Source organism: Fistularia commersonii, chromosome 9 (genome assembly GCF_037954325.1).
Source record: "Fistularia commersonii isolate RoL2024-O1a breed Wild chromosome 9, RoL_Fcom_v1.0, whole genome shotgun sequence".
In the NCBI taxonomy this organism is placed as follows: domain Eukaryota; kingdom Metazoa; phylum Chordata; class Actinopteri; order Syngnathiformes; family Fistulariidae; genus Fistularia; species Fistularia commersonii.
In genome coordinates this window covers 2,622,194-2,636,393 of record NC_141292.1, presented here as the reverse complement: position 1 = coordinate 2,636,393, position 14,200 = coordinate 2,622,194, and the positions used below count along the sequence as shown (strand labels likewise).

The following is a 14,200-nucleotide window of genomic DNA, read 5'->3' as shown; positions in this document are numbered from 1 at the left end:
GTCGAAATTTTCTCAAAGATGTTCTCACCCTTCACCTGAGAGGCTTTTTCAGTTTAGTTCTGCAGTTCTGCTCTCAAAAGAGGGGTGAAACGTCTTTAAGTGAAGAAATTCAAGTCCAGTTTCCACAACAAGAAGATGCAGACAAGAACTTCTAGCATTGCTCTGAGCTAATTTGGCCATCTAGTGGCCAATGTTTGAACTGCAGGTATTAAGTATACGTCATTGTGTCGTCATCGTGCTTTCTTTAAGTACTCATGGTAAAATGGAAAACTTTTGTGAACACAGAATTTTTTTTCCTTTTTTTTTTTTTTTTTATTTGTAATTTTACCGTTCGTTTACGTTGCGGCAAAAAATAGCATTCGTTTAAACTGCGGAAAAAAGCGTGGCTTGGTAATTTCCATGTCGTGGCTGTTCAACGAATCGTTGTATGTTTTTCAACATACCAGAAGCATTTTGAGCAAACTCATGGAAGTGCGCGTTTGTAAAATGGTTTTACTTTAAACGGCACAAATGAATGGATGTCAGAAATGGGTGTATTGTCCATTACTCATAAACCGGCTAAAATGGTATACCGGAGCTAAATCGTGATGAGAGGATTTTCTTAATTCCAACAGTTTTAGTATTTGAACGCATCATCAGCTGAGCTAAGCTTATTGAAGCTTAAAGCTAGCGTTAGCTTAAGTAGCAGCGGGATTTGACATTTTTTCTTCCGACGAGTTGTCAAACAAGCACGGTAATATCAAATCTAACAATATTTGCTACACTAGTATAGCCATACGTGTTTATGATGGTTGTTCTGTGTTGCCGGTTTCGTTAATGGCGAGCTCATGTTTACGTTTTCTTCACTGGTTAAACCGTTTTCTCTGAGCTAAGTAAAAGCTAGCAGCCAAAAGTGGTAGTTCTTTAGCTGTTGTGTGCTATTTTATAAACAAGCTAATTCTATTCAATTTCGTTTCTTTTGTAACACTTAGGCGATTCTTTTCAACTAGTAACGCCAGCATTATTATCAAAGATGGTTACGTCGTCAAAATATACGGTTAAAAGTATCCCATCACGTATTTGTCGCTTGTATTACGCCTTTATTCCCCCATATTAGCCTGGCTATCGGCAGGAAGTTACTTAAAATTCAACAACAAAACTGAAATAAGGCACGAAGAAACCACTGTAAAATCTATATTCTATAGATTTATTCCGATATATTCTATATTCAAAATCTATGTGCAGTGACATGCAATATAATTATTGTATTGTATTGTATTGTATTGTATAATTACTCCTTATGAAACCGTACAATATGCATGATTTATGTTTTGAACAATGTTCTTGTCTTTGTAACTCTATAACGACATCATTAATCAGCCTTCAGCTGAGTATTCATAAAATGACACACAACAAGCCCTCCTGTTATGCCCTAGTTTTTGACCTAAGCCCTTTGTATCTGCTGATGGCAGGAGAGCTGTCAGTAAGGATTATTATGCTTCAGTGACTTAAGTCGACATTTTTGTTCTAAAAACTGTTGTCCCATCGAGGAAAAACTGTCTTCGAGATTGTAACTTAAGGCTAAATAACAGAATCGTTGAAGTAACCTACTATGCTTGCACTCCATATCATTCAAATGAAGTCAAATTTGATTTATAAAGCATCAAATCACAATAGAGTTGTCTTATGACACGTTACATTAAAAGCAGAAAAGAAATCCAAGATTAGCACATGAACAAGCACTTGGTAACTGTGTAAATGAAAACCTGCCCTTTACCAGACAGAAAACCTTGAACAGATCCCAGCTTGATGTGGGCGCCTTCTGTTGTGACCGGTTGGGGTTGAAAGAGAGAGAGTGATAGAAAGAAAGTGTGGGACTGGGACAAATAAGCTCATACTTAAGTAATGTTAATCCCTTTTTTTTATAATTTATTAATCCCTTGGGGGGGAAATTCCTTCTTTGCATTTAATCCATCATGGATCAACCATGAGCAGTTGGCTGCTGGGGTCGGCAGCCAGTGGCTCCTTGTGGCTTTTGAAAATAATTATAATGATGAATATTTAATTTAAATGTATTTTATTTTCCTTCGTTCATTTTTAAAGTGTGATTTTAAATTTAAAGATCATGGCGATCTTGTAACATCTAAATAAAATGCGTTAAATAGTTTTGTTGCTGTTTATAAGTGACAGTAAAAGCATGATGGCACACAGAGAGGGGGCAGCATTTACGGTTTGCTGCTGGTGGATAATTTAAGTTTGGCTTTTTTTTTTTCATATAAACAAGAAGGACTCAAACAGACATTGAGTATTTTGCTTAAAAGTAACGGTCGACCCCGTGTCTTTTTCAGAGTTCAAAATTTTTTTTTTGTTTTCTCTGCAGTTCTTTGACTTCAAAAAATGCAACACATTTTTTTTCATACATAGCATAGAGGCAAAAACAATAATGTTATATGCCGTGTTAATTGATTTTAAATTTCAAAAGGGTTATGTGGCTCCCGGTGTTTTCTTCACTGTGGGAAAACGGGTCCAAATGGCTTTCTGAGTGGTAAATGTTGCCGGGCCCTGACCTGGGGGCTCAGTGTCTTGCTCAGCAACATTTCGACACAAGAACCGGGATGTTTCAAGGACGATCACGTTACAATCTCCTCCGCCACTTCTGACAACAGCTTGCAGCTACAAGCTTCTGATGTAATAATACAATAATGCCTTCAATATTCATGGGCCGTCGGCAGGACTGTAGTAGCAGATAAAGCCAGGCCCCCTGGGAATCTGCGAAATGAGAAGGTCCATGGACTCGGAAGAAGACATGAGGTTACAACCAAGCATTGTTGAAGGTCACGCTCACAGGGTAGGAAGAGGGGAAGGAACGAGAGAAGTGACTCATGTGATATCCCTTAGCAGAGTAAGCTGATCGTAGCATAACTAGATGCTAGCCTAGCTCTGAATGCAAACTTTCTGAAATAGAAAGGTCTTGGAAGATGGTTCCACAAAAGAGGAACTTAGTAACTCATTGCTCTGATCCTTATCCTGCTTTCCTGACCTCAGGATACACAAGTAGTCCTGCGTCCTGGAAGCCTGGAGATCTGACTGGGTGGTAGGGTTCTAACAGTTCGGTAAGACAAGGGGGTGCCTGGTCAGTAAGGAGACCGATTTTAAATTATACTCTTAATTGTACAGGGAGCCAATTCAGAAAGGCCAATACTTGGGAGATGTGATTCCTCATATTAGTTCTTGAAAGAACATGTTGAGCAGGATTCTGAATGAACTGCAGAGTCTTAACCACATGCTAAGACAGGCCAACAGGTGAGAGATACAATTTTACAGTCTGGAAGTGACAAAATCAAGAATGATGTTTCCTGCGTCCTTTTGAGACAGGCTTTTCCTGATTTTTGTGATCCTATGTAAGTGAAAGAAGGTAGTCGTGGGAACTAAATGACAACTCTTGGTCAAAGATAACACCCAGGTTTTAACAGTGGTGTTGGAAACCAACCTCACACCATCCAGAGAAGCCATACCTTTAGGTGTAGTGTTACTATGATATTTAGAGCCCAGAATGATGAATTTAGTTCTGTCAGAGTTAAGCCACAAAAAGCTGGTTGTCCTCCAGATTTTCATGTATTTAAGACATTTTTGAAGCTCAATACACCCACTGGTCTCATCTGGCTCCAATGATAAGTTCAACTGGGCGTCAGACGCATAGAAGTGAATATTCATGGAGCGCTCACAAACAATATTGTCTTGGGGAATATTCACAAAACCATCTGACTATTCATAATAAATATATATTTGAGGTTACGAGAGTCTATAACACATGAAGATAAAATGCACAATAACCTATATCTCCCTTGTAGGAAAAAAAACACGATCAGTGTGTTTGGCCAGTATTGTGTTCGATAGTTGGATACATGTCTCACCTGAATATTAAAAGATGACCTTCTGCCCTCAGGTGAGCTGTAGTCATGACAACTCTGGATGACAAGATTCTGGGAGAGAAGCTGCAGTACTACTACAGCAGCAGCGAGGATGAAGGCAGTGATAATGAGGATGAAGATGGGGAATGCAAGACCATCCGGGACGGTAACGTCAATGAGCCCGAGATCGACTACAGTCCAGATGGAAGTGCTGTCAATACAGGTAGCTTAAATTCACTACCGAAAGCAATACGAGAAAAGGGACAGTGTTTGGCTAGATGTCATCAATGTCTAGTCATTAACACGGCATGAATTATTCAGTCTGTTTACAAAAGTAACAATGAGATGATTCCATTCTTTCGCAGGACCTAAAGGTGTGATCAATGACTGGAGAAAGTACAAGCAGCTGGAGGTGGAGCAGAAGCAAGAGCAGAAGAAAGAGATGGAAAGACTGATCAAGAAGCTGTCAATGAGCTGCCGGTCTGACCTCGACCTGGAGAAAGACAAAGAGAAGGAGAAAGAACTGCAGGACAAGATCAAGAGCAAAGTAAGTCAGTTGCACCAGAAGTTATTCTCCAATCCGCACCGCTTGAAATAAAGAACAACCTATTTTTGAGGGAAGCCCTTTCAAGTTTCAGATAGCGTATCGAACATGACAGGAGGTTAGACATGCAAGGACACAAGAAAAATGTGTTTATAAGCAAGCATCGCATAGATGCCTTTATACACCGTATTCTACATGAATGCTTTGACCACTGGGATCAGGCTAAAATTAGTCAAACAACACAAAAGGAAATAACACGGTTGGGTATTATTTAAAAATGAATCCAAATAAAGGTTCTTTATTCACGTCAGAAGAAAAAACATAAAAGGAAAATCATCACATTGGAGTCTGAAAATAACCTCCGATAGAATGTAAAGCTGTGAAAGATGAAACCAAACGGCATCATACCTGGCTAGCATTAGAGCATTAGAAAGCTTCACAGCTCCCCGGGAGTTTTATCATTGACGTCCTGAGACGACTCTTATATAGGCAAAAGCATAAAACGGATCATTTGAAAGGGGACCAATCAATAGTGTGTTTACTACCAGACTAATAAAGTTTTAGTGCAATTGCTAATTCATATCACATTAATATGACTACCAAGAGTTTTCTTATTGGCGCTTCACTTTGTTTGATCTAAGTGTTCTGGATGTTCTTTCCTCTCTGCACAGATGACCATGCAGGAGTACAATATGCTCCAGGAAGAAGAGGACGATGAGAACTTCCTCCAGCATTACCGCATGCAGCGGATTGAGGAGATGCGGCGCCAGCTGTGCCGTGGCAAACGTTTCGAGAAGGTCTACGAGCTTCATAGCGGAGAGGACTTCCTGGAGGCTTTGGACAAGGAGGACAAAGGCACATTGGTCATGATCCACATCTATGAGCCCGAAGTCCCTGGCTGCGAGGCCATGACCGGCAGTCTGCTGTGTCTCGCCCAGGAATACCCGCTGGTCAAGTTCTGCAGTGTCCGCAGCTCAGCCATCAGCACCAGTGCGCTGTTCAGAGACAGCGCTCTGCCCGCCCTGCTGGTTTATAAAGCGGGGGATCTCATCGGCAACTTTGTGCGGCTCACAGACCAGCTCGGGGAAGATTTCTTTGCTGTGGACGTGGAGGCCCTGCTACAAGAGTACGGCCTGCTGCCCGACAAGCCTCCGGTTGTCCCAAAGACCATTCGGAATGGAGCCATCATACAGAATAATCAGAGCGATGAGGACTCTGACCTCGATATAGACTAGAGCCATAATATCTTCACTTCCATGACATGTTTGGCAAAGATGAGTAAACGTGAAATCTTAGTAATGATGGACTGAGCCAGAATTTCCTTTTTAATAATACAGAAGCCAGCTTGGAAGCAGGACCTAAAGTAAGCGCACACGTGAATGACACGTAAAGACAAGTTTTTCATGAAGTCATCATCATTCCATGCCAAAAGCACCCGAGAAGAGTCCTATCCATTATAATTAGCCTGGACCTGTTGTTATGAATAGCGAGAATATGTGGTACCTTTCAATGTTTTGTTTTACTGTCAATTATTTATTAATGTCTGAAAAAACACGTCCCCTAATCGGTTCAGTGTGCATCTTCAGTTTCTTCAATGTTATTCTCTAGCACGTGAACATTCAGTCAAAACTGACTAGTTGTTGGTTTTATAACTTTTATATGTTGTTGTGTACTATTTCAAACCGTCGGGAAAAAAATGAAAAATAAACGTTTGCAATCCCCTCCAAGTGTTCCTTATTTATCAGTCAAACATTGAGTGAATGTAACTTTTAGTAACAACAGCTGTTATTGGACAGTTTGTACGTCTGTGTGGTGCGTTTGAGTGATAATTCGGGCGTGGGAATCGGGAGTAACTAGGCTCGAAAGCATCCGAAATAGATACAAATACATGATTTATACGCTTAAGTATATATATATGTACGATAATTTTTGTTCTTCGTTCAAACTGCGTGACAAGAGGCTATTGAAAAGAATTTTAGACGTGGTTTGTCGGGTGATCCGATATTACCTGATCGTTTCAACCGACCGCAAACTCGCTCAGCGGCTAGCCTGCTAAACGGCTAGCTTCTTCGGTAAGCCACACAACTTTCAACATTAACGGGTGATATAAAAAGGGTTCGATTCAGATGTATAGCTTAATATTAAATACATTTCTCCTAAAAAAATGATGTGAGTGTGACATTGCAAACAGTTGAATGCTCCCGCTTCAAGTCTTGCTAATGAGCCACTAAGAAATTATAATAGTCTGTTCGCGTTTAAATGCACTGGCTAAGGCGATATCGATACATTTAAATTAGCCGCTATTATTTTGCACCAAAGCACCACAACACAGTCATAAAATATTTCTTTATTAAAGAAAACATTTAGATAACGTCGGCATGATTTTAGTCGTTAAATGCTATGCAGACACCAGTGAAAATTGAGTAACTGTCCCGCTGCGGTGGCTTGTCCCGGACTTTAGACATGTCAATTTGTAAAATTCCCCCTATAAAGAAGCATTTAAAATTAAGAAAATAAAATGATAAATCGATTCCAAGCAAATAAAGACAAATTGAGTTTAGAGAGAGAAACACGGAGATGCTGAGATTCACTGTCACTGCATGGTTCGACCAGCAGGGGGCGCTGTTCGCCATCAGAGCAGCTCACAGAACACTGACCTGAAGATTTAGTACATTTCCCTTTTCTTGTATTCATTTAATTTTCAGCTAATTTTATAATAAATAATGAATCTGCTTTTATAATAATGTTGGAAAACTTACTCTGAACTTGATGATTTTTACCATCGTTTCTTATTAGCCAGGTATGACAATATTTTAAGAAGAATTAGAGTGCCAAATTAATTGTGAGAGTATTATCTACATTTTCTGCTTGTAAAGATAATGTATGATATTATAAATCAATATTAGATGCTTAGATTGGGGAGGAAGGTATAACACCCAACCACTTTCACATTAATGAAAGTATCACACTTTATCACAGTAAAATAGTTATCATTACCAAAATACTTGGAAACAGTATTGTCTCTCATTTTTAAACATTCATATAACATAATAGTTGTCAAAGACATACTGAAGACCAACTGAAAATATTACCAATCCTCATTTACTAAAGCTAAAAAATGTGTCTTCTGACAAATACCTTGTTATTCCTTCATTGTAAAGAGTCAAGTGACCCTTTTTTAAATTCAGAAGAGTTTTTATACTTACTTACATAGTGCCCAAGTATTTGTCAAATAAAATAAAATAGAAATACTTAGATGATGCCAGGCTGGGAAATTAGTGTAATTAAAAAAAAAAACCCACTGCATTTGCTTCACACTTGAGTTCAGTGTGAATCATTTATGATAGAATTATGTAGATCAAGGCTCAAGAATGCAAAAGATATTAGTGTTATAAAAACAAAACGGAATTGAGATTTAGCAACAGAAACTATCAACCAGTGATGAAAAAAAAATCTGAAATTAGGGGGAAATGACCAGATTGAAAAGAGATATTTATCCATTTTAATGGATTCATTTCACTCAATCCTCAAATTTGAAAAGACAAGAAACAAAGCCTCCGATCTCCCTCGCCGAAGAGGAAGAAAAGAAACGTGCGCTGTTTAACCCACTTGGCCATGAGATATTAAATACGTTTTAACAACTACAGGCTACAAACGGCCGAGAAGCAGTAGAGCGAGAGAGAGAAGCAGGACTGAGCAGCTCGGCCTGTCATGGAGGCTTCCAGCTGAGTCGTGGAGGTCGTGTCCACAGAAGGCGTGTTCCAGCAGCAGATGAGTTTCTGCACTGATGCCTGGCAGGAAGGAACAACGATGTCCCGTCAGCAAACTCACACTATTTTCAATGTACGATAATTCAATGTTTTCTTGAGGGACATCTTTGCAGTTATAGAGCTTCAAAAGCAAAACTCCAGATCCCACGGTGGTCCGCCTTGTAATAAGAAGTAATTTACCTTTTCATATTTACAATGGACATGATACACACCGTGCTGCAGCCATTCGTCCCACAGATGTTGAACATCCTCGCCGTGATGCTCATGGTGTTCATGATGATCCGGGTCTGTAAAACAGAAAGGTAAGCAAGAGTTGTAAGATGCAGCATGCAACTTTATTAACCAGTTCAGGAGACACTTGGAGTTACATTGTGCTATTTAAGTGTTCCCTTTATTTTTTTGCACATTGTGTGTGTGTGTGTGTGTGTGTGTATCAGGGGTGTCAAACTCATTCTGGTCTGGGGGCCACATACGGTCGAATGTGATGTCAAGCGGGCTGGACCATTAAAATCATTACTTAGAAGTAACACTTAGTCCAAAATTACACCATAAAAATATTGTTGAGTTAAAAGAGAAAATCTTGTCACTGTGGGAAAATTTGCCACTATAATTTATTGGAAAATGGATAGCATGTATGGGTAGCATGTATAAGAGGAGGGATCATGTGTACAAGGCTAATGGTGGCTATTCTGGTTATCAAATCAATCTTTTAAATTTTCCCTGTTTATTTTTCTCCCTATTGTTTTTGTGTTTTTTATAGAAATAAGTAAAGAAAAGATCGTTTCAACAATGTCACTAAATGTTTTTTTCATCAAAAAATAATTTTGTTTTCAAAATTTGAAACACAAAAACACATTGCAAAGTTACTTTTTCATGTTTTCCTTGCCCGTTTTTTTTTTTTTTTTATGAAACCCACTGTATAAAAATCCCCAGATGCATGTGAGAAAAAACGCATGGGCCGCACTAACACAAAGATTCGATTTCAGGCAGGGGGCCACAAAATACTGTTCTGAGGGCCACGAGTCTGAGACCCCTGGTGTGTGTGTGTGTGTGTGTGTGTGTGTGTGTGTGTATATATGCATCTTGATACATATGTTTATATATACATGCATATAAATGTATATATGTGAAGGGGATTTAAATTAGTCATGAATTCTTATTTCGCTGCTTTAGTAAAAGTACAGCTGCAGCAGTGACAAGTAGAGGCGGAATGATACTCCATTACTGATGCTTAGATAGAGTACTGATGTTGAGAGTAAAAATGTTAGGTTCAATGCATCAGCTGATATTTATTGGTTATCAGTCATATAGTATCAGCATAATGAATTAAAAGTAGTTACCTTACAGCTAGCTATAATACAAAATGCCCTATCTACTTATATATCTACTTGTATGGTGTTATACTCACTGACAAATATATATATATATATATATATATATATATATATATATATATATATGTATATATATATATTTTTTTTATTTTTTTTTATTTTTTATTTTTTATTTTTTATTCGGTGAGTGTAACACCATACAAGTATTTCAATGTAAATGATCCAAATCAATTTGTCAATTTATTGCAACATGCCCAGATGGACACATAAAAAACAACTGTATACAATAAAACCCTAGATAGGGCATTATAGTTAGCTGAAGGGTAACCGCTTTTAATTCATCATGCAGATAATTTTTGATTGATAATCAATAAATATCAGCTGATGAATTGAATTTAGCATTTTTACTCTCAATATCTGTACTCCATCTATGCATCAGTAATGGAGTATCACTCCGCCTCTACTTGTTGCTGCTGCGGCTGGACTTTTACTAAAGCACCGAATTGAGAATTCCCAACTGGTTTAAATCACCTTCGCACACAAATAATTGTAGTTATGTAGATTTTTAGAGAACAAGAGGGAGTGAAGCAGCAGGAGAGGATTAGAGACAGAACATAGACAGGAAATTGAAGAGAGGGAGGGAAATATCCAAAATAAAAGGGGCAAAAGAAACATCTCTTTTGACCTTGCAAGCTCGTGCATGTTATGGTTTTTAAGCTTTTCATATCTTGACTCTCCATAACTTGTAAAAAGCTCGTAATCCACATTATTCATGTGGTTGAAGCTTATAAATCTTTGTAAATGAAATAGTTGATCTAACATCAAATTATGTGATTTTCAAGTTGACAATGATTTACTGCAGTTGTTACTTCTTTCTATACTGGTGCCTACTTTTGCTTTTGAATGTAATTTTTTGCTTCTTTTTAGGTGATATCTTAACAAAGGTACATTGATTTCTTCCATGCATTTTGCAAGAAACACATTAATTTCCTTGGATATATAGAGAGTATTTATAAAAATAGCAAAAATAATTAAACAAAATGATAAATGGTTTCCTTCATTTTTTTTTAACAATTTATCCTTACAGCGGATTCAAATGAATCGTGTAAAACATACTGCAGACTTAAAAGTTAAACTGAAATCAGTACCACCTGACTGATGCCAGAGCAGGCGCTTGAGTTCCCGCAGAGCTTGGGTGAGGTTCTCCAGCTGGTCGTGGAGCTGGATGTTCTCCTCTATCAGCGCGTGGATCGTATCCTGTAACTCAAAGCTCCCACACTGAAGCACCAGCAGGCTGAGGGGAACGCACAGAAGCACGAGCCTCCTCATACTGACCGCAGTCCAGTGCCCAGGAGACAAAACTGGCACATCCTTGCAGATCCAGGGCGCACTATCGGTCTGATATCCATGTGAAAGATTTGTGATTCGAATTTAGAGTGACTGGGGGTGGGAGCCACTTTCTCTCCCTCCAAAGCCTCCAGTGGAAATCTGCCAGTGGGCTGTTTTTTAAAATCTATCCGATGATTCTACATCAGTGAGCATGGCAACAAGAACAATAGAAGCCATGCTTGCATCAATAGTATTTGCTTCAAATGATAATGATATGCTTTTAAATTTATGTTCTGAGAGAACACACCCAGACTCGAGTCTTCAGTTGTTCAGACATGGATGTTAAACGGGAGTTGGAAAAATTAGGTGGAGGTTGTTTGCCCAACAAGTGCAAAGGTGATCGATACGGGCATCGATGTGCTTCACCCTGGTATTTAATTAGTCGCAACTTTTCTCAGTCACGTGCAGATTGGAACCACGTGCACACCACTTAAAGCAATGTGAGAAAGCAACGCAACAAGGCTGACCGGAACTGGCTGATTTTGGGTTTGAGGCCGCTCAGTTTGATAGGGTCACTGGAGGTCAGAGAGGTATCGGCAAGTTTTGGTTAAAGGCAGCACGAAAATTGTAAATAGGTCAGTAAAACTAAGTGCCCACTTACTGACCTACTTTTAACAGCGGCAGCTCGACCATTTACACCAGGGTGTTGGCCTTCATGCAGAGGTTACCGATGCAGGGTGAATGGGTTGAAACTGACTTTACAGAGTAACATATTCAAATATTCGCCTAGTAACGCTGCCCTCTATAACCATGATACACCTTTAGGTCGTATCATTTGTGGAAATCATGAACTTTTTGTTAGTAAAAAATTGTCATTAAATGAAAGATTCTCTTCCTGATCATTAGCCAAATGTTACTCTGCTCAAATGACTTCAAATACAGGGGGAAAAATTCCCATTTCCTTGTTGAGCATTGAAGCCCAATGTGTTTCTGGTTATGGATATTAAGTGCTTCATTTTTAAAAGACTGCTGTTGGTTTTAGGACATTTGACTACTTGTAACATCCCTCAAGTATTTACACCTAACAACTATCTAGATATTAATAAGAACTTGATGGTAAAACATCCTATTGACCTTAAAAAAACGACGAGGTAGTATTTTTCGAACAAAAAAAGCCTTTGTTTAATTTTGCAATAGTTTATGCGGTCTTGGCAGCTCTGGTGCGCTTCTTTTTGACCACAACAGGCTTCTGGCTCTTCAGAATGGCACTGGCACGACGCAGGGCAGCCTGAGGAATCAAAATATAATTAAAACCATGTGCTAAATGCTTTCAAATCACAATTTTAAAATCAGACCATCACTTAACAAGCAGAGAATATATGTACATATACATATGTATATGAGGAGAAACCCACCATGCGCAGGTCCCTCCTGTACTTGTTCTTGCTAATGATGTGCCTCAGGCTGCTCAGGGTGGCACGGGAGTTCTTATTGATGGTCAGCTTCTGATAAGAGGTGGCAGGTTTGTTCTGACCTGAGAAACAAAAATTAAAATGCACATCCAATGTAAACAGTTTCCCATGTACATTCTAAATAAAAAGGATTATTAAATGCCATGTCTTCCTGTAAGTAACGAGGTTATGCTAGCAGGTTTCAAGGTGAACACGGCTGCTTATAACAGGCACAATATATTTGAAATGGTGGATGGCAAAGTGTGACCATCTGTACACAGTAAGATCAAGTTCTATATTATATTTTTGCTCATGGTTTTCTTCAGTGAGCACTGTATAGGTTTGTAATAATCTAAGTGAAAAAAAAAGAGACATTACTACCATAGTCAGTGAATCATTTCAGGCACTGAAGCATATTTTAACAAAAAAAAAAAAAAATCTCTAGATTTATCGGACCAAAGTCTGCATATTTGTAATGTCAAATAAATTCAACAGCGCAAATAGGGATGTCTTAGACCAATTCCCCGCAGTCAGAAAAAACTCATTTCACAGTCACTGCAGCACGGGCAGTTTTTTCCAAAGTGCATAAAGGGTTTAACAGGCAGCAGTACGAAAATGTCAAACCATCTCAGCTGCACAGAATTTTTTAAATTAAATTTCTGTATTAAACCTGTTGTCTTTCATATTTAAATTTTGTAATATAATAAATTTACCTGCACGCTTCTTCAGCACAACGACAATTCCCTTGCCATCAGCCGCGGGCTGCACGCCAACTGTCTTCTTGTGCACCAGCCCATTGAAGCGGAAAGAGTTCCTGGCCTTCAGGTTGTTAGGCTCCTGATATACAGATACACACAAACAGAATTGATTAGATTATTCAGCCGATTGGGGAAAATCTGACTTCTGACCGCTTAAAATTATTTTGGATTTTTACTCATTGTGATTACTTTCTCGTGATGTTAAGTGTGCTCACTAAATTCTTTCTGTCTGTCAATTGAGAACAATCTAATATTACAGTTGACAGACGCACATATTAGTTTTTGAAGTGAACCCAGTATGTGGAAACCCCATCAAATGACATGAAAATCTAACATGCAAAAGCCCTGTGTGTCTTGCAAGAAGACATTGAGACAATATTGCACATGATTATGCGTTAAGTTAAAGCGCTAATAGTGATTTGCTGCAACTTCTCAACCTTCGGTTGAGAAAGGCTCCAGTAAAAGGACACTCACGGTGCTGTAAGTCTGTCCGTTCCTCTTGAGGAGGAAGCTGGAGCAGTTCCTGATAACCATCCACTGCAAATGGGCCGACATGATGAACCTAAAGAATAAAACAAGATGTTAGCACACGTATTGGGCGACATCTTGGAGACGCCGGGTGTCTACTATTACCAGATGCTACATTGTGGCTAAGGAGTGTTTTCCTTGCTCGATTTACGTATATTTACCCATCATTCACTGATACCTTACCTCCCCCTTCTAAACATTAATATACCAAGTCATTTATACTTTATTTGAAAAAAACTACATTTAAAATAATCTTATTTGATCGCAAGCGGTGCTTTGCTAACATTAGCTTAATTCATATCAAACGAGAGTCGACGCACGACGAGGCCTAACCGGGCCGACGTTCCCCTAAACTTATCCACTTCTCAAAACAACGGCGTTTACAGCCACATAAGATATGGGACAAACTAACATAACATTATTTTACCTCTTGTTATTTGTAAAGTCGATATTAAAGGGAAATAGATATGATTACATTAGCGGGAGAAGCTAGCTGATGTGACCACGTTACCTTTCAGCGGAGGAAGAGGACCAGAGAGGGCGGAAACCGGATTACGGAGCCTTTCCCAGAAATCCCTGCGCCCCTCAAACTATAC

General features: G+C 38.9%; 3 protein-coding genes across 4 annotated transcripts; 1 reads left to right on the top strand and 2 right to left on the bottom strand.

Annotated features, from left to right (window-relative positions):
- Positions 1 to 602: 602 nt before the first annotated feature.
- pdcl (phosducin-like) lies at positions 603 to 6,168 on the top strand. Its single transcript, XM_086151886.1, has 4 exons — positions 603 to 733; positions 3,926 to 4,113; positions 4,256 to 4,437; positions 5,106 to 6,168. Exons 2-4 carry the CDS (start codon positions 3,939 to 3,941, stop codon positions 5,667 to 5,669), a joined length of 921 nt encoding a protein of 306 aa, XP_086008012.1. The 5' UTR covers positions 603 to 733; positions 3,926 to 3,938; the 3' UTR covers positions 5,670 to 6,168.
- A 515-nt stretch (positions 6,169 to 6,683) lies between these two features.
- On the bottom strand, positions 6,684 to 11,919 carry LOC147230939 (uncharacterized). 2 transcript variants are annotated; one of them, XM_086151909.1, is made up of 3 exons: positions 10,687 to 11,919; positions 8,417 to 8,491; positions 6,684 to 8,225 (listed from the first exon to the last, which is right to left on the bottom strand). In XM_086151909.1, the coding sequence occupies exons 1-3, from the start codon at positions 10,865 to 10,867 to the stop codon at positions 8,083 to 8,085; spliced, it is 399 nt and encodes a 132-aa protein (XP_086008035.1). In that variant the 5' UTR covers positions 10,868 to 11,919; the 3' UTR covers positions 6,684 to 8,082. The 2 variants fall into 2 exon arrangements, with proteins under 2 accessions (XP_086008035.1, XP_086008036.1); XM_086151910.1 differs by having other exon boundaries at positions 10,690 to 11,919.
- Positions 11,920 to 12,022: 103 nt separating this feature from the next.
- On the bottom strand, positions 12,023 to 14,145 carry rpl28 (ribosomal protein L28). Its single transcript, XM_086151908.1, has 5 exons — positions 14,116 to 14,145; positions 13,551 to 13,638; positions 13,032 to 13,155; positions 12,283 to 12,401; positions 12,023 to 12,155 (listed from the first exon to the last, which is right to left on the bottom strand). The coding sequence occupies exons 2-5, from the start codon at positions 13,629 to 13,631 to the stop codon at positions 12,066 to 12,068; spliced, it is 414 nt and encodes a 137-aa protein (XP_086008034.1). The 5' UTR covers positions 13,632 to 13,638; positions 14,116 to 14,145; the 3' UTR covers positions 12,023 to 12,065.
- Positions 14,146 to 14,200: the final 55 nt, after the last annotated feature.